General features: G+C 49.6%; 1 protein-coding gene across 14 annotated transcripts; it reads left to right on the top strand.

The window, feature by feature from the left end:
• Nucleotides 1-15,592: 15,592 nt before the first annotated feature.
• LOC132592050 (uncharacterized) lies at nucleotides 15,593-20,856 on the top strand. Of its 14 annotated transcripts, none has more exons than XR_015949804.1 (6): nucleotides 15,593-16,933; nucleotides 17,165-17,366; nucleotides 17,514-17,630; nucleotides 18,151-18,265; nucleotides 18,534-18,585; nucleotides 20,125-20,856. XR_015949804.1 is itself a non-coding variant. In XM_088668869.1 (4 exons), the coding sequence occupies exons 1-4, from the start codon at nucleotides 16,606-16,608 to the stop codon at nucleotides 20,310-20,312; spliced, it is 939 nt and encodes a 312-aa protein (XP_088524995.1). In that variant the 5' UTR covers nucleotides 15,670-16,605; the 3' UTR covers nucleotides 20,313-20,337. The 14 variants fall into 14 exon arrangements, 6 of the variants coding, with proteins under 6 accessions (XP_088524995.1, XP_088524996.1, XP_088524994.1 ...); XR_015949806.1 differs by having other exon boundaries at nucleotides 15,609-15,692; XR_015949801.1 differs by having other exon boundaries at nucleotides 15,645-16,133.
• The last annotated feature ends 1,364 nt before the right edge of the window (nucleotides 20,857-22,220 follow it).

The raw sequence follows: 22,220 nt of genomic DNA, 5'->3' as shown, positions 1-22,220 counted from the left end.
GGGGAGGTCATCAGGGTGGGGGACAAGGTTTGGTTGTCCTCGGAGGGCCTTTCCACAAGAGGGCGGTGCAAGAAGTTGGCACCCAGAAGGTTGGGCCCCTTCACGGTCACGCAACAGGTCAACCCAGTTGCCTTCAGGCTGGCACTGCCAGAAGACATGAGGGTGCATCCAGTTTTTCATAGATCGCTGCTGTCGCCGTACAGGGAAAGCAGCAGGCTCCGAAGCAGCGAACAGACCCCCGAGGGAGGGGGGGAGAGGGGAGGCAGGGAGCAACTCAATGAAGCCACGGCCATCCTTGATTCACAGAGAGGGGTGGGGGGCCTGGAGTACCTCATGGCATGGGAGGATGCCCCGCCTTCCCAAAATGAATGGGTACCAGCCACTCAGATACAGGAGGAATTCTTGGTGGAAGAATTCCACGCACTCTTCCCACACAGACCCAAGCCCTGGCACATGGAAAGGGAGGGGGAGGAGGTAGCAGAGAGCAGTTCACCGTGGGGATGGGAAGCGGAGTTTGAGGACCCGGAGGAAGAGGTATGGGTGTCTCCGAGGTCCACCCTGTCAGAGGAAGAGGCAGACTGGCAGCGTATTTTTACCCCCACCAGCTCGGACGCCACAGACTTCTTGGGCTTTCAGTCTTCTCAGGCGGAAGGAGGGAGCTCGAGGGATTGGGGAGAGGTGTTCACACCAACAGGCTCGGACAGCACAGAGTTTTTAGGCTTTCAGTCGTCACCGACGCCCTTGGAGCCCCTCGGGAGAGGAGAAGGGGGGCCTGGGAGGGGGGTGGGTGTGAGGGACAGGGGATATCGCGAAGTCCCTCCCCTCCTGAGTTCCAGCCCATCCCCGAGCGCAGGGGAAAGCAGGGAGAGCTCCGTCTCAAGTGGGGAAGCAGGAAGTGGGGTCCGAGGCTCAGACAGGGTAGCGGAGCCAGCGCCCCAGGTGAGACAGGAAGGGGAAAGCAAGGGGGGCAGACCTGTTCCCCCAACTCCGGAATTGCGCAGAAAACGTAGGGGGAAGAGGATGGGTCTCCCCAAGTTGTTATGTTGGAGGAAAACGCGCCAAACGCCATTCGGAGGTTCTGATTCTAGCGGATAAGATGTGTCTCTGTAAATAGCACTGCCTTCAGCACTGTAAATACGCAGCACCAATAAAAAGATAAAATGCAGAGCGGTGTAGAGTCGTTACTCTGAAGTAGCCCACTCCGGCCACTGTGACAGCTGGACTGAATGAATCCCAAACCGGAATTAAGATTGCCGGAAGAAATATCAACAACCTCAGATATGCAGGTGACACAACCTTGATGGCAGAAAGTGATGAGGAATTGAAGAACCTTTTAATGAGGGTGAAAGAGGAGAGCGCAAAATATGGTCTAAAGCTCAACATCAAAAAAACCAAGATCATGGTCACTGGTCCCATCACCTCCTGGCAAATAGATGGAGAAGAAATGGAGGCAGTGAGAGATTTTACTTTCTTGGGTTCCATGATCACTGCAGATGGCGACAGCAGTCACGAAATTAAAAGACGCCTGCTGCTTGGGAGAAAAGCAATGACAAACCTAGACAGCATCTTAAAAAGCAGAGACATCACCTAGCCAACAAAGGTCTGTATAGTTAAAGCTATGGTTTTCCCAGTAGTGATGTATGGAAGTGAGAGCTGGACCATCAAGAAGGCTGATCGCCAAAGAATTGATGCTTTTGAATTATGGTGCTGGAGGAGACTCTTGAGAGTCCCATGGACTGCAAGAAGATAAAAGCTATCCATTCTGAAGGAAATCAGCCCTGAGTGCTCACTGGAAGGACAGATCCTGAAGCTGAGGCTCCAATACTTTGGCCACCTCATGAGAAGAGAAGACTCCTTGGAAAAGACCCTGATGCTAGGAAAGAAGAAGAAGAAGAAGAAGAAGAAGAAGAAGAAGAAGAAGAAGAAGAAGAAGAAGAAGAAGAAGAAGAAGACTAGTTTGGATTTGATATCCCGCTTTATCACTACCCAAAGGACTCTCAAGGTGGCTAACATTCTCCTTTCCCTTCCTCCCCCACAACAAACACTCTGTGAGGTGAGTGGGGCTGAGAGACTTCAGAGAAGTGTGACTAGCCCAAGGTCACCCAGCAGCTGCATGTGGAGGAGCGGAGGCACGAACCTGGTTCACCACACTGGTTCACCACACTGGCTGAAATCAAGAAAATCAACCAAAACAAAAGCAACAGCTGTGAGGGGGGAGGAGGGCTCTGAGCTGCTTTGTGCAAAATAAAAAAAAATGTTAAAATAAAATATAAATCAATCAATCAAATAAAAGTAATAAATGAAATCAGAATCAAAACAAGAAATTGAGAATATAAGAATCCACTGAACGCCTCACCTAATCCTTCGTCAACCACCACCAACTGCAGAGTGGGGGGCAAAAAGCCCAGCCAGCGGGGGGCAGGTCTGAGGGGTCCCATCCCTCTTCTGGTTCTCTCCAAGCTTGGCTTTCTAGGGCAATGGCTCCCCATGCCTTGAGCCAGTATTCTCTTCCTCTCCAGCAGATGTACAACCCCTTCCCCAAAGTCCCTCCCTCCCCCACTTCCCCAGGGGGGTCCCCCACACCCACCCATCACGCGCCAGGGTGGCTTTGGCCGTCTCCTGCTTGGAGCACTTCAGGGTTCGGAGCCCCTGAGCTGAGCTGCCTGGCAGTTCTGAATCACCTCCAGCAGGTACAGCTGATCTTCTCTGCACATGTGCAAAGAGAAGGACATGGGGACATGTCCTTCCCTGCCCACCTGGCAAGGCTATTCCAAGAGTTTTTTCCTGGATTCCAAATCCTACTATGGTACAAGGAAGGGACATCCCAGGCCTTGGGGGCTAATCCTGGCCTCCTTCAATCAGAATGTGGCTCCCCAGGCTAATGAGATGGTCAACATCCGGTTCTACTCTATCCTTTTAAAATTTAAATATCAAAACGGATCCCAACTTTCAGAGCATGTAAATCACATGAGTGGAATCGACCCAAGTCTGCCTTCCTCCGCCAACCTCAACTTCGCTCTTCAAGCCAAAAGACAACACTTCCCCGTCCCCGGTCCAAAATCCCCTGGCTGGCCTTTCATTGGTCTCTCTGCCACCACGCCGGTGGCGTTTACCTCAGCACAGCGCAGGGACTGACTGAGCAGGAGGGTGAGATGCTTTCAGCCTGGGACACTTGGCAGGTTTTGAGATAGCCGTGCAGGCCAGATTCATGACCCTGGCAGGCTGGATTCGGCCCGCAAGACATAGTTTGAGGACCCCTGGTCTACACTGACTGGCAGCAGCTCCCCAGAGTTTCAGGCAGGGATTTTGTCCAGTCCTTGCAGGAGATGTCAGGGGTTGACCCTGGGACATTCTGCATGCCAAGCAGATGCTCTAGGGCAGGCATCCCCAAACTTCGGCCCTCCAGATGTTTTGGACTACAATTCCCATCATCCCTGACCACTGGTCCTGTTAGCTAGGGATCATGGGAGTTGTAGGCCAAAACATCTGGAGGGCCGCAGTTTGGGGATGCCTGCTCTAGGGCTCCCCATATTTCACTAGCCTTTCGACGTTATGCTATTAGCAGCTGTGGAGATTCTACCTGACTCTTTCAAAAGGAGAACACTCATCTGATCAATTTAATTAATAATAATAATAATATTTAGATCCCGCCCATCTGGCTGGGTTTCCCCAGCCACTCTGGGCGGCTTCCAACTGAATATTAAAAACATTACAGCATCAAACATTAAAAACCTCCCTAAACAGGGCCACCTTCAGTTGTCTTCTAAAAGTAAAATAATTGCTTATTGCCTTGACATCTGCTGGGAGGGCAGGGGCCACAACCGAGTAGGCCCTCTGTTTGGTTCCCTGCAACCTTACCTCTCGCAATGAGGGAACCATCAAAAGGCCCTTGTTGCTGGATCTCAGTGTCCGGGCTGAATGATGGGGGTGGAAATGCTCCTTCAGGTATACAGGACCAAGGCCTTTTAGGGCTTTAAAGGTCAGTACCAACACTTTGAACTGTGCTCGGAAACGTACTGGGAGCCAGTGTAGATCTCTCAGGACCGGTGTTATGTGGTCCCGGCGGCCACTCCCAGGCACTAGTCTAGCTGCCGCATTCTGGATTAATTGCAGTTTCCGGGTCACCTTCAAAGGTAGCCCCACATAGAGCGCATTGCAGTAGTCTAAGCGGGAGATAACCAGAGCATGCACCACTCTGGCGAGACAGTCCACAGACAGGTAGGGTCTCAGCCTGCGTAGCAGATGGAGCCGGTAGACAGCCACCCTGGACACAGAATTAACCTGTGCCTCCATGGACAGCTGTGAGTCCAAAATGACTCCCAGGCTGCGCACCTGGTCCTTCAGGGGCATAGTTACCCCATTCAGGACCAGGGAGTCCTCCACACCTGCCCGCCTCCTGGCCCCCCAAAACAGTACTTCTGTCTTGTCAGGATTCAACCTCAATCTGTTAGCCGCCATCCATCCTCCAACCGCCTCCAGGCACTCACACAGAACCTTCACCGCCTTTGATTTGAAAGAGAGGTAGAGCTGGGTATCATCAGCATACTGATGGACACCCAGCCCAAACCCCCTGACGATCTCTCCCAGCGGCTTCATATAGATATTGAAAAGCATGGGGGAGAGAACGGAACCCTGAGGCACCCCACAAGTGAGATCCCAGGGGTCTGAACACTCATCCCTCAACACCACTTTCTGAACACGGCCCAGGAGGAAGGAGCGGAACCACTGTATAACAGTGCCCTCAGCTCCCAACCCCTCTAGACAGGATGTTATGGTCGATGGTGTCAAAAGCTGCTGAGAGATCCAGCAGAACTAGGAAACAGCTCTCACCTTTGTCCCTAGCCCGTCGGAGATCATCAACCAGTGCGACTAAGGCAGTTTCAGTCCCATGGTGAGGCCTGAATTCTGATTGGAAGGGATCCAAATGGTCCGCTTCTTCCAGGCGTGCTTGGAGTTGTTCAGCAACCACCCGCTCAATCACCTTGCCCAATAATGGTAGATTTGAGACCGGGTGGTAGTTGGCCATCTTGGCTGGAGAAGCGGTTTAATGACCGCCTCTTTCAGTGGGTCTGGGAAGGCTCCCCCGTAGAGGGAAGCATTCACCACCCTGCGGAGCCCATCGCCCAGCCCTTTCCGGCTCGCTTTCATTAGCCAGGATGGGCAAGGATCAAGGAGACAGGTGGTCGGTTTCACTCGTCCAAGCAGCCTGTCCACATCCTCGGAGGTAACAGATTGGAATTGATCCCATATAACATGACTAGACAGGGCTCTAGCACTCTCCCGCCCTGGCCCTGCTCCCATGGTGGAGTCTACCTCCTTCCGAATCCGAGTGACTTTATCTGCAAAAAACTTTGCAAATGCATTGCGGGAGATCTTGGGGTCCCTAACAGGCCCTGATGATGAAGGTGGTTCCGATAGATTGTGAACCACCTGAAAAAGTCTCCTGCTTCTGTTTTCTGCAGATGCAATAGAAACGGTGAAGAAGGTCCTCTTCGCCATTGCCATTGCCACTTGGTAGGCTAGATGTTGAGCTCTAACCCGTGTCTGGTCTGATTCAGAATGAGTTTTCCACCACCGGCGCTCTAGCCGTCTCAACGACTGTTTCATCGCCCTCAGCTCCGGGGAAAACCACGGGGCTGTCCGGGCTCCATGCAATCGGAGAGGGCGCTTTTGAGCCAGACAGTCAATAGCCCTGGTTAACTCCACATTCCAGCAGGCCACCAGGGAATCAGCTGAAAGGCCACCAACATGGAATAAAACATCTCCTACCACTCTCTGGAAGCCAATTGGATCCATTAAGTGGTGGGGGTGGACCATCTGAATCAGTCCCACCTCCCTGCAGAGGGGAAGGGTTGCGAAGAAGTCCATTTGCAACAGGAAGTGATCTGACCATGACACTTCTTTTGTTTCACTTTTACTTAATGTCAGATCACCAACATACATAGAGGTAAACACCAGGTCTAAGGCATGTCCGTGGCTATGAGTTGGGCCAAACTTATTCAGGGACAGCCCCATGGTGGCCATACTTTCCACAAAGTCCCGAGTGGCCCCTTGTAGGTTCGTGTCAGCATGGATGTTAAAATCCCCTAGGACAACCAAGCTAGGTGTCTCCAGGAAAACATCCGCCACGACCTGAAGCAGCTCGGGCAGGGAATCCTTGGTGCAGTGGAGAGGTCAGTACACCAAAAGGAATCCTGTACTGCCCCTATTGCCCAACTTCCAGAACACGCACTCAGAAAACTGGGTCTTTCCAATAGGACGCCTGGTGCAAACTAATGGCTTCCTAAAAATCACTGCAACCCCCCCTCCCCGTCCACATGCCCTGGGTTGCTGTGCATAAGAGAAACCTGGTGGACAAGCAGAGGCAAGGACAGGCCCATCTGCGTTGTCCAACCAGGTCTCTGTCACACATGCCAGGTCAAATCCTCCATCCACAATCAGGTCGTGGATGGCAGTGGTCTTGTAGATCATTGACCTGGCATTGCACAGCAGCACCTTCAGGTCATGTGGGTATCCCTTGCTGATTCCAATATCCGTCCGGTCAGGACCAGACCCGGAGGCAGGGATAGTCCTCAGACAACGACTAAGTCTGCCTCCTCGGTAATGACATGGTCTGGTCTTAGCGTAACTCCTCCTCCTACCCATGACCACTGAGATCGGTTGTCCCAGTGCATCACCCCCTGTGGAATCTGCCCCAGCCATTTTGCTTGCTGGGACCCCCTCCCGGGCAGCCCTGACCCCTCCCCTTAAGAACAAAATAAAACATGTTCGAGTCTTACAGCAAAAACACCAAGGTCAGCGCCGGATTTACGTATAAGCCAAACAAGCTATAGCTTAGGCTCTGGCCCCCCCCCCAAAAAAAAATTAAAGGGATAAAAAAGTGGATGTACATTTCATGTTATATTCCACTTTTCTCCGAAACCGCTTGACCAATTACGTTCAAATTTGGACACAACATTCCATTCCAATACAGTACCTGAGCATTTCCATAACCTTAGATCAGGCATCCCCAAACTGCGGCCCTCCAGATGTTTTGGCCTACAACTCCCATGATCCGTAGCTAACAGGACCAGAGGTTGGGGAAGATGGAAATTGTAGTCCAAAACATCTGGAGGGCCCAAGTTTGGGGATGCCTGCCTTAGATTATACAGGTGTCATACCTGCCACAGGTAAAAACATGAATTTGTCTTTTAAAAAAATAGCACCCTCCAGTGGACGTCAAAGGAACAGACGTCATAATCCCATCCCCTCCTCCTCCTGCCTCCTCACCGAGGCCTCTCCCGCCCTGAGAACCAGCCGGACTCCATAGGCCCCGCCACCGATGGAGCCAGGCCACCCTGGAGGCCGCTCCGTGCCCTGAGAACCAACACAGCCCCACAGGCCCCACCGCCAATGGAGCCAGGCCGCCCAGGAGGCCCCCCCACTGACGGAGGCCACGCCGTGCCCTGAAAACCAACCTGGCCCCACAGCCCCACCATCGACAGAGCCAGGCCGCCCCAGAGATCGCACCACACCCCAATAACCATCCCGCCCCACAGGCCCTGCCACCGACGGAGCCAGGCCACCCAGGAGATCCAGCCACCGATGGAACCATGCCACCTGGGAGCCAAGCGGATCCCCCAGACCCCGTCACCAATGAACCCCATGCCCCGAGAACCAGATCAGCCCCACAGAACCCATGTCCGGCCCCCCGGGAACCAGGCCAGATCCCACAGGCCCCATTGTAGACAGAGCCCATGCCCCGAGAACCAGGCCGCCACCATGACCCCAGGCCTGGCTCGGACCCTGACGTCCCTTCCACTCCACGGAGGAGTGTCCACGTAAGACATGGCATGTCGGACCCGACCTCCATAACTTTACACCGTGTCAACTTCCCCACTAACCCCCACCCCACCCCCACACAAAACTCCCACCTCGGGACCCCTGACCACCTCCATGTTACACTAAGTCTCCAACACCACCCACAAGTATTATGATATTCTACAACTTTGAAAGATAAACTTTCTATTTCCTTTCTTTTCAATTTAACACACTGAGCCACAGCAACGCGTGGCAGGGTATAGTTAGTATAAGATAAAAAACAAATAAAATAAAACCTACATACAGCAACAGGTGTTTTGTGTTGTGTAGGCTCCTATGATGTAAGTCATGGGCCCCGCCTGCCAGCCTGCTCCCTAAAATATCACTGGTTTGCTCCTTTATATATATAGGGTGCCTACATTCTGAAGGGACTGCTTTTATGGCAACATGTGCAAATGGCTTTAGATACCTATGAGGTCCATAAATTACCACATAGCATATATTCCACACACAAAAACAGCAACCATTTGTTGTTGACAGCTGGACATATAAAGGGCCCCATTACCTTCAGTAGCTTAGGGCCTCATCAAAACAAAATCTGGCCCTGACCAAGGTATTGTGGAACCTTACACCTTATGAGGGTACAAGGTATTTGTGGACTACAGCCTGCTGTAGGGGGTCACAGACCACAAGGTTGGCTGCCAATTCCAGTCCACCGGCTCCTTAAGTACAAATGATAGATAATTTATTGTAAACATTTCTGCATTATACTGCTGTCCATATGTATGGGGTGTTAGGGGAGTCGTGATACCTCTGATGGGAGACACATTGTGCTCCTTCTGGGGTTTGCCGGTTTGCCCACTCAGCTCTCACCTGTGACTCCTGGAAGCTGCCAACATGCGGCCAGGGCCGGCGCCTCCATTTAGGCAAACAGAGGCAGCGTGCGCATTCTACTAATGCTCACCTCCCCAATATGCTTTGCGCGTGTCGGCTTCATTTGTGCGCTACTGCACAGGTACCCTGTCTTCTCCATTCCCCTCCCTCCTCCCTGGCGCGCGCTGCCTCTTTGCAAAACAGTAGTGTTTGTAAACAAAGCGTTGTTTTTCGCAGAAGCTACAGTTCGCGTAGTTAAAAATGGACCGTTGGTTAAAAATATAAAATATAAAAAGACTCTTAATTTGGCTCTCACTTTTTAATTTTAGGATTAGGAATTAATGGGGGTCCTTGTCACAATAGCGGCTCGATGAGGGGTCCTCGGGAAAATTTTGTTGGGAACCACTGCTCCAGATTATGTGTGCGTGCGTGCTGCAGAAGTCCATTTACGGTGCATTTGTGATTATTTGTGCTCAGGATGCTGTCAGGGGAGTTATATATACCCAAACCAACAAATTCAAATGAGAATTGTTATTTTATTTTATTTTATTTTATTATTTATTGAGTTTATATTCCCGCTTAGACTACTGCAATGCGCTCTGCATGGGGCTACCTTTGAAGGTGACCCAGAAACTACAACTACAGGTAATCCAGAATGCGGCAGCTAGACAGGTGACTGGGAGCGGCCGCTGAGACCACATAACACCGGTCCTGAAAGACCTACATTGGCTCCCAGTACGTTTCCGAGCACAGTTCAAAGTGTTGGTGCTGACCTTGAAAACCCTAAACGGCCTCGGCCCAGTATACCTGAAGGAGCGTCTCCACCCCCATTGTTCTGCCCAGACACTGAGGTCCTGCTCCGAGGGCCTTCTGGTGGTTCCCTCCCTGCGATAAGTGAGGCTCCAGGGAACTAGGCAGAGGGCCTTCTCGGTAGTGGCGCCCGCCCTGTGGAATGCCCTCCCATCAGATGTCAAAGAAATGAACAACTATCAGACTTTTAGAAGACATCTGAAGGCGGCCCTGTTTAGGGAAGCTTTTAATATTTGATGAATCATTGTATTGTAATAATAAATAATAAATTATTTATTTATTTATTTTTGCTATTATTCCACCCTATGCCTGGAGGTCTCAAGGCGTTTCACAGAAAAGATCACAACATATATAATCTGAATAAAACAACAACCCAATAACACTCCCCCCCCCCGAAAAGAGCCACATTTTAAAAGGGTATAGGGTGTCAAACAGATCAACCAAAGGCCTGGTTAAAAAAGAACGTTTTTCCCTGGTACCTAAACGTGTGTAATGAAGGCGCCAGGCGAACTTCCCTGGGGGGAGCATTCCGCAGATGGGGAGTCACTGCAGAGAAGGCCCCGTTCTCATGTTGCCATCCTCCGGACCTCTCGAGGAGGCAGCACACAAAGGAGGGCCTCAGAAGATGATCTCACGGTCTGGGTAGGTTCATATGGGAAGAGGCAGTCCTTGAGGTATTGCGGTCCTGAGCCATTTAAGGCTTTAAAGGTCAAAACCAGCACTTCAAATTGGGTCTGGAAACTAATTGTTAGCCAGTGAGTCGGACCAGGATCGGTGTAATATGTGCAAACCGTCTTGCTCCAGTGAGCAAACTGGCTGCTGAATTCTGCACCAGCTGAAGTTTCCGAACCGTCTTTAGAGGGAGCCCTATGTAGAACGTAAGAAAGGAGATTCTGGCTAAACACAAGGAAGAACTTTCTGAGGGCAAAAACCATTTGAGAGTGGAACGGACTCCCTCAGAAGGTGGTGTCCTCTCCTTCCTTGGAGGTTCCAAAACAGAGGTTGGATGGCCCTCTGTCATGGATTTTAAAGCTGAGATTCCTGCATTGCAGAGCTTGAGAGAGTTGGCTCCTTAGGTGACTTGTTAGTGCAAGGTGTTAAAAAAAACCAGATGCACAAAAAGTGAAGTCATCGCTTTCCCGTTGTAGGGAGGTGGACTCATAATAGGTGAGCTCCAGGTTGCCCATCTCCCCTCAGCAAAGCAGCATGAGTTTAGTAGAATCATAGAGTTGGAAGAGACCACAAGGGCCATCCAGTCCAACCCCCTGCCAAGCAGGAAACACATCAAAGCATTCCTGACAGATGGCTGTCAAGCCTCTGCTTAAAGACATCCAAAGAAGGAGACTCCACCACACTCCTTGGTAGCAAATTCCACTGCCAAACAGCTCTTACTGTCAGGAAGTTCTTCCTAATGTTTAGGTGGAATCTTCTTTCTTGTAGTTTGAATCCATTGCTCCATGTCCGCTTCTCTGGAGCAGCAGAAAACAACCTTTCTCCCTCCTCTATATGACATCCTTTGATATATTTGAACATGGCTATAATATCACCCCTTGACCTTCTCTTCTCCAGGCTAAACATACCCAGCTCCCTAAGCCATTCCCCATAAGGCATTGTTTCCAGGCCTTTGACCATTTTGGTTGCCCTCCTCTGGACACGCTCCAGCTTGTCAGTATCCTTCTTGAACTGTGGTGCCCAGAACTGGACACAGTACTCCAGGTGAGGTCTGACCAGAGCAGAATACAGTGGTACGATTACTTCCCTTGATCTAGATGCTATACTCCTATTGATGCAGCCCAGAATTGCATTGGCTTTTTTAGCTGCTGCATCACACTGTTGACTCATGTCAAGTTTGTGGTCTCCTTTTCACATGTACTGCTCTCAAGCCAGGTGTCTCCCATCCTGTATTTGTGCCTTTCATATTTTTTTTTTGCCCAAGTGTAGCACTTTACATTTCTCCTCGTTAAAATTCATCTTGTTTGCTTTGGCCCAGTTGTCTAATCTATTAAGGTCATTTTGAAGTATGATCCTGTCCTCTGGGGTATTAGCCATCCTTCCCAATTCGGTGTCATCTGCAAACTTGCTCAGGATGCCTTCAAGCCCATCATCCAAGTCATTCATAAAGATGTTGAATAAGACTGGGCCCAAGACAGAACCCTGTGGCACCCCATTCATTTCTGCATGTTCTGGTTTTCTCCCGCTTGGACTATTGCAATGCGCTCTGTGTGGGGCTACCTTTGAAGGATGACTCGGAAACTACAAGTAATCCAGAATGCGGCAGCTAGACAAGTGACCAGGAGCTGAGCTTATTGTTGTAGATCCACTGAACTCAGGTGAACCCTTTCAAACACGCAAAAGCTTTGTGGGAAGTGGTATATGCCTCTGAATACTGAATACTACATATGCATATGCTCCCAATCAAGTATTATTGTTATTTTATTAAGTGAGAGGCTGCAAAGTCATCTGAAGTGTTTTCCTCTTCTGCCTTCCCTTCCTGTGTTAATTGTCTCCGGAATATATTTTTTGAGCTACGGTATTCCGACTGTGTTCCCTTTGTGCTCTAATAAGCCCAATAAATAAATAAATGCTAATAACGGCCTTGGGAAAAAGATTGCCTGCACAAACATCCCTAAATGTGCATGCATATTTATTGAGACGCTAACCTCCAATGACCATTTAGATACAGCAGAAACGGCAGTGCGCTTGTTTCAAGCTATTAGCAGCTTTGCTGATGTGAAAACACCAGCCTTTTGGGGGGGGGGAATGTGATTTGTGCACAAAGAGGGCTTCATAAAATATGGAATGCTTGGTCATTTCATTAGGGATATGGTAAGAGAGATGCCATCTCCTGACCCTTCTGATTTAAGCCATTATTGCCCTGTTTCAAAAGTGCCCTTTTGAGGCAAGTGCTCATTGGTCCATAAACTCCACATTTAGTGGTTCTGGCCACATGACCCAGAAGCTGTACGTCAGCTCCTTCGGCCAGTAAAGCGAGATGAGTGCCGCCACCCCAGAGTCGTTCACGACTGGACCTTTACCCATGTACCGTACTATCTGAAACCCAAGGGGTGCATTGGTTGCCAGATGTGAAATACCAGTACCTTGGCATTATTTTCAGCACTCATTACTAGTGTCTGGTTATTTCAGAGAAGAAGCCAGGCCAAAAAGGGTTGCTTAACAGAGAAGTATCTTTATTGCAAAAGAACAGTCGAGAACAGCAGCATGAGTCACTTCCTCAGTTGGGCACAGCGCCATCTATAGGGGAAACGGCGGCATTTCCGTCGGCTCTCAGCTGGCTTCTTGTGCGTGGTATGGATTCAATGAGATGGCACTCATCAAAGTGCAGGTAGCTTTGTTCAAACTCGGTACTACGTTGATAATGTGTGTAGGTTTAGGTTTAGGGTTAGGTTTAGAGTTAGATTAAGGTTTAAGTTTAAAGTTAGGGTTAGGGCTAGGGCTAGAGTTAGGGTTAGGGTCAGAGTTAGAGTTAGGGTTACAGTTAGGGTTAGGGTTAGGGTGCTGGCATCCGGCTGGGAGATCTTGCCTCCCCTTGTTCGTAGCAGCAAGGCATCCTCCGACTTCCCATTGCAAGGTTCTGCTGGCATCCCATTATGTCTTGTATCAGATATTATAGTAACGGAGAACATCAGAACAAGATAAAACAATAACATTGCAGGTAATTGTGTATTCCGTTTTGAGTATTCAGTATGTTCAAAACCCGAGATACCACTGTACAAGATTCTTCAGAAAGAGCCAGGTTATGATTTTGGATGCCTTTTCAGCTGTTGGAGAGCACATGGATGCCTCAAAATGTTCACGTCCTCTTTGAAATGAGCACCGTTTCAAATCCCCCCAAAATACACTCTGGTAACGTTTCTGCTTCTGTTGTCCTGCTAAGCAGCCTCTTGATGCACAGTTTATCCTCCAGAATTGTGCATTCGGCCCACCTTGTCAATTTCTCAGCCATCTGCCCAGTTGCTTGACGACCATTGGTGTGCAATCTGCATAAACCTGCCCATTTCCCCGTCAGGCGCTGCGCAACTATATGCCTAGAAAGTCCCCAAAAGTTCTCCTTTCATAGCTTCCTGTTCTTTCAACGGTAGTCTGTGAAAATACAGCTGTGCAAGCCAAACATTCGTGCTGACATCGACTTGAGCATGTTAGCCAAGGCGTGTTTGCAGGAGAAAAGTTTCCCATAAAACATTGAAGTGCCACAAAAAAAGGAATTCCTGGTATGTAATGCCTGTGGGAAAAATTGGGTTCGCCAGATAGATTTGAAACTTTGTTGGGGGCTGATCTATTAAGGCAAAGGAGTCAGGGCTCCACTAACCTCAGCCAGTCTCTGCCTGCTGTCTTTCTAACAATCAACTTGTGTAAGACCTGCCTATCAGCTTCCTCCTCCTGTCTCAGAAGGGAGGAGGAGGATGGGGGCAAAACTATAATTGTTTGGGCTCTGCCTGTCCCTGGCTCTGGCACCACCTACTGTTGAACTCCCTGCTCTCCACTCTACCAGTCCCCGGCAGGCACCACCCAAACACTGAGCACGGTCTTGCGTTGTCTCCTTCCTCCAGCAAGTCCAGCCACTTTTGATTGACGGAATTTGTGTGGAGAGGGTAACAACGTTTAGATTTCTAGGCATTGAGTTACAGGAGGATCTGTCCTGTGGCTCAGAAAGAGAAAGCAATCATTCCCCCCCAAAAACATGTGTGTTCTGTTAAATCCCCCCACCCCACCCTGACCCATTCATCCTCCCCAAAGGCACTCAGCGCCCCCATTCTTCACTTCAGCCCCGTTCCTCACCCTAGACATCACGACCCCTCTCTCTCTGGTCCCCTCGCTGTGTGATGTCATCTTCCTCCCACGTGATGGCACCCGTCACCCCGACCCATCTCTCCCTTCCACCCGCACACCCCATGTGCATCTTCAGAACTGAAACTGGTTTAGGTAAGAGCACCCTACTCAACCAGATTTATTTAATCCAGGAATATCCTGCTCGATTAACCACTGACCAGATCCTTTCATGAATTCCTTTATCAAACCGCCCAGGGCAGAAGACCTGCATGCAAAGCAGATGGTCCAATCCTGCGCTATGGAGATGCAAAGCCTGCTTTGAAGGATGTGGGGATGGTCTCCCTTTGGAAATGGGGCTGCCGGAAGAAGGATATGAAAGGAAGATGCAGCCGGAACAGCAGGTGCCCCTGAGTTCTGAAGGAGGAGCATCACTTCTCGGGAGGGGCCATGTAGGCCCAGGTCCAGGTGTGGTGGGGGGGGTTGCCACGGTGACAAGGGCCCGCCCTCTTTTGTGACATCTCTTCCTTCTACTTTAAAAGCCACAGACTTGCAGGCAGCCATTGTGGTTTAGTAGTGAGGCGAGTAGAGGAGAAAGCAGGTGGTGGTTGGCAGACTAGGCGAGGTGTTTAGTTGATTATTTTCTCAGTTTCTTATTTTGATTTTGATTTCATTTCTTACTTTCATTTGATCTATTTTCATTTGAGTTATTATTTTAGTTTTTTATTTTAACACTTTTATTTTATTTTATTATCTTATTTATTTTAATATTTTTAATTTTACATTTTTTGTGCACATCTGTGCCTACTTTGTATATATTTTTTCTGTACATAGAGGGGTAGTTAGGGTTAGGCTTAGGCTTAGGGATGGGGTTTGGGTCAGAGTTAGGCTTGGATGGGCATTTCAGATAGCTAGTTTACAGAGGAGGGTGGGATTCATTCCTGGAAGAAATGGTCAGGATGTAAGTAGACTTCATTCCCTTTCTCCTGGTCTCCTGGGGGAGGGGGTGAATCCTGGGGTCCCCGGCACAGCCCTGGCTCTCTGGGAATTGACCTGGCCAATCTTCTCCAGAGAGCTCAGCTCCTCCACACTCTTTCCCTACCTTCCCCCTTTCTCTCCCCTCTCACCATCCACTTTTATTAGGAAATTCCTAGCCCACTTTCCTCCCAGGAGCTCAAGGTGGCCTTCATGGTTCTCCCTGCCACCAGTTTTTGTGAGCTGAGGAGATAATAGCTCAGCAGTCGCCCTGTATCACATGGGGCCTGTTGATCTCATATAACAGGAAGTACTGGTGATGTGGCATGTAAACAGGAACAGGAACCGTCTGTGTACTGTTGTAAACTTTCTGATATATGGGATTGTCTGTAAGCAATGTTGCGCTGTTGTATTGAAGCTTCTAGCCGGGATGGATCTGTCTTCCCCAGGTTAGAGTTGTTTTAAGTTGTTTTAAGTAATAAATCTTACTTGTTTTAATGAACAAGGGAGTGGAAAGTGATTTATTTCATAGGCGCTGAAAGCTGGATAAGTTTCCGCTGCAACACAGCTGCAATTAGGCTGTTATCTAAACTTCAGAAGGACGTTTAGAAAACCAGGCTTGGCTTTCGCGAAGGAAGCGTGCTGGACAAGTATGCAACACAGCAAGGAGTTTTTGCTACGCTTCTACTACTCTGCTGACAGGTTATGGATCCAATCAATTCAGCTTTCATAAGCCTATGAACTGCTGTGGAAAGGTTGCTGCTCTTCTGAATGCTGTTAAAATTCCAGCTGGGAGGCTGTGCAAACAAGGAGCATCAATCTCGCTGGTATCTTCTCTTCCGGAGGTCCGTCTGCTGAAGGAGACTCCAGCCGTTGAATACGACGTAAACGTGAGTTTGCTGACAGCCCCGAAGAGAAAAGAGGAGGAGTGTTTGCTTAATGATGGCAGCTTCAAAGGTTTTTATTTGCCCTATTTGCACATCGTTGCCAGAGGGCATGCCACCCCAGCACTCCTGTTAAATTCCCGTGGCGCAGCATGAAATGCTGTGGTCACGCCCACTCCCAGGGAAGAGGAAAAAAGGGAGATAAGAGGGGGCTGGCCTGCTGTGGGCAGAAAGGAAGCAAATGCTTTGAGAGGCTTTGCTGAAAGGTGGACAAATGGGAATGAAAGCTGGTTTGCTACGATCCCAAATGGAGACTTGGCAGTCAGCCAGGATCCACGGCCGATCCCTGCATGCCCAACCCCAAAGGTGGGGGTTGTTTTTGGCACAACGCAGAGCCAATTAGGCTGAAAATGTCCAGGGTGTCACCCAGTTGCTTGTTGCTGTTTTGGAGTTTTCCTGTGATGCACAGTTTCTCAGAATGGCTAGGCAAGGCTTTGCTGCTGCAAAGGGCTGTTTTGCCACAGCTGAAGGCAAGGCTACTTGCGAGGGCTGTTTTGACCAAGGCATGAAAATTTCCACTGTGCAAGGCTGCTCAGTTCCCAGGAATGCAATGGGGCCCGTGTGCAAAGTCCTGGAAGATTCCATTGTTGATGAGCAGAGGCATTGTTCCATCCTACGTCATCTTGAAGAAGATACAGGCCAAGGTCACCAGCTGGGCCACCACCAGATAACGTGTTCTCTGGAGCTTGGGAAAGGCAAGAGGACCACCAGTTTGGGAACCTTGTGTGCTGGCAATCGGTCAGCAGGTGAGTCCCGTCATCTTGTTGTTGCTGGAAGAGTTGAAGCAAGTGATGTGCCCGTTGCTAAGCAACGCTGGCTAGGAGACTCTGGACTCCAGACCCTTGGTGGTGAAGTCTCTCTGGTTCCAAGGAAGACTCCACCACCTTCCTCTCTCAGCCCCCCCCCCCACAGACACAAACACACCCCACTCATTGGGGCTCCTGAGCCGCTCTCTCCCCTCTGCTTCTCTCATCTAGATTCAGGTGGTTCAGGGCCCTGTTCAGCTGCCGGTGGAGGAACAGGGTGGCCCCGCTGCAGAGGAGCCCGTGGTGATAGGTGAGGAAGTGTGGACACCGAAGGGCTGGGGTGCACCTCAGTGTGCAGGAGAAGACTCTGCTCTGAGAGGAACTCACCTGTCCCCATGTTTTCCTCTTCTTGGGTTTCTTCCACCCAGCAATAGTGAGTATTGGAGAAAACAAGAGCAGGGAGAGGATCCCTCAGAGCTGCCCCCCACTGCCCGGGCTCTTTGCCCCCCACTCTGCACTCTCAGATGCAGAGGCGCCCTCCCCACTCGAGGAACTGACAGCCTGACTTTTGCCGTTTCAGCCGCTGGAGCAGGAGCTAGACTTCTTGCTCCAGGTGACACAGAGCTGCCAGGCAGCTGCCCTGAGAGGCCTCCACACCCTTCAGGTGTCCAAGCACCGGACAGCGGAGGCCCTTCTGGTGAGTGACCAGTGTTGTGAGGGACCCCCATGGCGAGGTGGGGGGCTTTGGGGAAGGGCTTGTGCCAGCTTAGGGCATGGGGTTGCCGATCCTGTAGAAAGCCAAGCCTGGCCTTTGGGGTCGGAGCCACCCTCTGGCTGCCCCCCGGAAGGAGCTGGCGTCTCTCCTCTGCTCTGCATGTTTGAGGGACTTCTTCGTGTGCCTGAGGATCATCAGCAGAGGTAGGAAGGTCCTTTGTCTTGAGCTTGTCTTTGCCTGGCTCTTACATAATTCCATCCCGGACTTAACCTCTTCTCTCTTGTCCCAAAGGATCTGAAGGGTCAGTTCCACCGCCTGCTGGAGGGTCTCCTTACGGAGGCCCCCAATGCTGCCACCCTCCTCCAGATACTCCATGTTAAGTGTCCTGATGACCTCAGGGTGGTTTTAGGGTTGCCCAGAGTGGAGCAGCAGCCTTTATCAAGTGTGGAGAAAAAGCTTTGGCCCAGCGTTGGCCTGACTGAGATGTTCTTCTCTCTCGCAGGTTCTCCAAAGCGACACCGTTGAAGAAAGCGGGGAGTCCGGGGGAGACCATAAACCTGGCGGCCAGCAGCATCTCTGCACTGCTGTCCTTTGCCCAAAGCTTTCCCCAGTTCACAGTAAGTAGTTTGCCTTCATGCATTCATTTCTTGGAATACTGGGGGCCAGGATGAGGCCAGAGGTTTTTCCTGCCCCCTTTCCTGATGCTGCCCTTCCACCTCTGCCCAGGAGACTGCAGGGCCAAGGGAGGTCCTCTGGGACAAGGGATTGGGCCCAAGACAGAGGGAGGCCCTTCCTTCCTGGATTGGGGCTGCTTCTTGCTCTCTTGCACCCATCCAAGGTGGGTTTCATAGCATCATCTAACCTGGATTTTTCTTTCCTCTGCAGATGACAGTAATTCAGCTGGAGTTGGCCAGCTTCTGGCTGAATCCAAAAGAAGGTAAGCCCCACACCTTGGAGACAGGGAACTCCCTTGTCCCTTCTTTGCCCAAGACTCACCTCCCAGGTTTTCTTGCTGGGAGTCCTGCAGGACCTGCTCCCTGCCTGGCAGGCCTTTCCCACCTGGCCTGGGAGGGCAGCGCCCAGACGGACTCCAGCTACAAGAAGCGGAGGGGGCTGAACAGACTCTGGGGTTGGGGTCTTGTTGAGGGGTGCTTGCTAGCAGGGGTGCTTCCCGCTTCCTTTGCCCTCCATGGTCTCCCTGCCTGAGCTGACAGAGCTGGTCTCACAGGCGGAGTTCAGGACTCCCCGACTGCTGGTGCTGGCCGACTTCAAAATCTGGGCCAAAGCAGCTGGCTCTGGGGTGCTCAGGACCAATAGGGAGGGATGATAGGAACTGTAGTCCAAGAGCTGCTGGGGACCCAAGTTGGGGAAACCCTGCTTTAAAGCAACTTTTGTGTCTGGCCTGCAAAGATGGGACCTGCCCACGTTTATATTTTCTTGTATTTTGTTTTCCTCATGACCTGTGTGTGTGTGTGTGTGTGTGTGTGTGTTTAAAGAGGGCAAATTGAAAGAGAAATTGTATGGCAAGTTGTGGAAGAATAAAAGGTTGCAGTTGGGGGGAAAAACCACACAAAAACTGGGGGGTGGACTCCTAAAGATTTTATTGGGGGGGGGGGCAAAGACCCCTAGGCCTTTAAGAGGTGGTGCCTATTCCCTACCCCGTGTCTCAGGATGGTTACAACATAAAAAACATAAAAACACAAAACACCACGCTTTAAAAGGGCATTAGCTGTCAAACAGCAAAAGGCCTGGTTAAAAAGGTGCCGATTTACCTGGCTCCTAAAGGTGTATAATGGTTTTTCCGACCTTTGTATGGATTCTTTTATGGGAAGTGAGTTTGGAGCTATCAGCGAAGCTCTTTCAACAGGGGCATCACAACAGGGGGCGGGGGGGCATGCCGTCCCGAGCTCCACTCTGCGGCGGGCAGTGCGCCCTGGCCCTTCCGCACCCATCGACGGTGGCCGCCATCACGGAGAGGCCGCCTCGATGCTGCTGGCTGCCATCCGCCACTCGAGGCTTGGGAGTCACGGGGGCAGGGGCATCTCACGACGCAGCATCACACGACGTCACCATCGCATGTCTACGTAGACGTCGTGCGACGCTGCATCGTGGGGTGGTCCCTCCCCGCAACTCCCAAGTCTCACTCGGCGAGGCGGAGGCCAGTAAAAAGACTTGATTACCGCCGCGGCAGCTGGAAGCCAGTTGCTGCTGCGGCGAGCGAGTCTTTTTTCCGGGTGCTGCTGCCCCGAGCGAGGCATGGGAATCGGGGGGGTTACCCCACAACGCAGCGTCATAGGCATGCGTGCAACATCACGACACCACGCCCTCCGGTTTTGCCGCCCCAGGTGTGCCGCGTGTGTGCAGTCCGTATGGGGCGCCACACGGGCGCCGCCCCCAGTGACAGCTGGGGTAGGAACGCCACTGTCTTTCGACATTCCACGCACTGATAGTGTTTCTCCCCTGTATGAATTCTTAGATGGGAAGTGAAATTGTGGCTGTGACTGAAGCTCTTTCTACATTCCACACACAGTTTCTCCCCTGTATGAAGTGAGAGGAGCGCCGACTGAAGCTCTTTCCACATTCAAAGCACTGATAGGGTTTCTCCCCTGTATGAATTCTTTGATGGAAAGTGAGACTGTGGCTATTGAATTTTATAACAAATAAAAATACAAATCTCTGTTTAAAACAATAAGTTTTATTAATTTCTTTCTTTAGAAACATAGACGTACAACATGCATATATTTCATATTCTTCTCTCTCATAACATTTTACAAAAAGAAAATAGAAAAGGAAAGAATAAAAGAAAAAAAAGAAAAAGAGAGAAAAAAAGAAGGGGGAAGGAAAGATACTAATATAGAAAACAAACAAACAATCTGTATACAAAAAAAGACAAAAAGAAAACAATTACATCTCTCTATATGTACAATCCACACCTTCTTTGTGATAACTTCCAATTATTCTCTCTGTAATCTACATATTAACCTTATTTTATCACACAATTCTGAATTTACATCTACATTCGCCCCCCCCTTAAGAAAGTCAGGTTCAACTTTAGTCTGCCATTAGGATTCTGGGTATACCACTACTATTTAAATACTCATCAAACATCCTCCATTCCTTCTGTGTTTTTTTGTTTCGTTTGTCCTCTTATTCTTCCAGTGGTTTTTGCTAACTGTAAATATTCTATCATTAAAGTTTGCCAATCCATTATGCTGGGTGCATTTTTGTTTTCCCAATTTCTGGCGACCAGGACTCTTGCCGCTACAATTCCATACAATAACAATATTCTTTTTGTGGTTTTAATATCCTCTGGTATTATATTTAATAAAAACATTTCCGGTCTTTTTCTAAATGTGCATTTTAACATTTTTAAAAGATCTTCATAGATGTTATTCCAGTACCTACATATTTCCGGACAATTCCACCACATATGTATTAGAGACCCTTTTTCCAGCACATAGAATATTTATTTTTATACTTCTTGGCTAACTTTTCTGGTGTTTGGTACCACCTGTGCATCATTTTAAAGATGTTTTCTATTAAGTTATAACAGGCGGTAAACTTTAAATCTACCCTCCACAGTCTTTCCCATTGCTCCATCAGGACATTGTAGCCAAGGTCTTGGGCCCACTTCACCATTACTGGTTTAACCTGCTCCTCTTTGAGTTCCCATTCCAACAGCAGGTCATAAATATGTGAAATACGTGAAATGTACTTCCCATCACTCAGTATTAGTTCTTTTTCAAATTTTGATTTTTCCTTTGAAATGCCCATTTTTTTATCCTGATTAAACCTATGATTGATTTGAAAGTATTGTAGCCAGTCCGAAAGGTATTATTTTCTCTCTTCATATTTTTTCAATATTAGCTCATTTTGTTTCTTTTCCAATAAGTCCTGATAGGTGGCGATCTTTATCTCCATATTTAGTGTCTTAACTGTTATAACGTTTGTTGATGATGTCCACAAAGGGATCCTGGGTTCCAAAATTTGTATTTTACCCAGATCAGGTATAATGATTTTCTTACTAAGTGGTTCAGGAAACCCTTGTGGACCTTAACCTTATCGTAAAAGTAGGTAAGAGTGCCAGCCAAATCGATTTTCCACTCCTTCCAGGTCTAATATTTCTGGATTTTTCAAAGTTACCCATTCCTTTAACCAGACTATGCCCGCTGCCGCATGGTACAACTCTAAATTTGGGAGAGCGAACCCCTCCCCCTTTCCTGTCTGTTAGCAGCTGGTACTTTATTCTTGGTCTCTTACCATTCCATATAAACTTTGTTATATCTTTTTTTCCACTCCTGTGTGCGTTTATTTTTTTATTTTTAAGACGGCAAATTGTATGGCAAGTTGCGGAAGAATAGATAGACTTCCGGTGAGGGCGCCCTGAGAGCGAGTCGTGAAAACTTGGAGCTCCGCTGAGCCCAACTAATTGGAAGGATAGTGGCGTTTAAAGAGGGGGTGTTTAGCGTCAAAGACCCCCCCAGAACGACGGAAGCACGGGGTTTTCGTCAGAAAATAAGAAAGGCGGCGAGAGGGACGGAACTCCGCGGCTGGCACCGACAGTGGAAGCAG

This window comes from Zootoca vivipara, chromosome 4 (genome assembly GCF_965207765.1).
Source record: "Zootoca vivipara chromosome 4, rZooViv2.hap1.1, whole genome shotgun sequence".
Lineage (NCBI taxonomy): Eukaryota > Metazoa > Chordata > Lepidosauria > Squamata > Lacertidae > Zootoca > Zootoca vivipara.
Note: the sequence above shows the minus strand (reverse complement) of the source record. Positions and strands in the feature narration are given on the sequence as shown.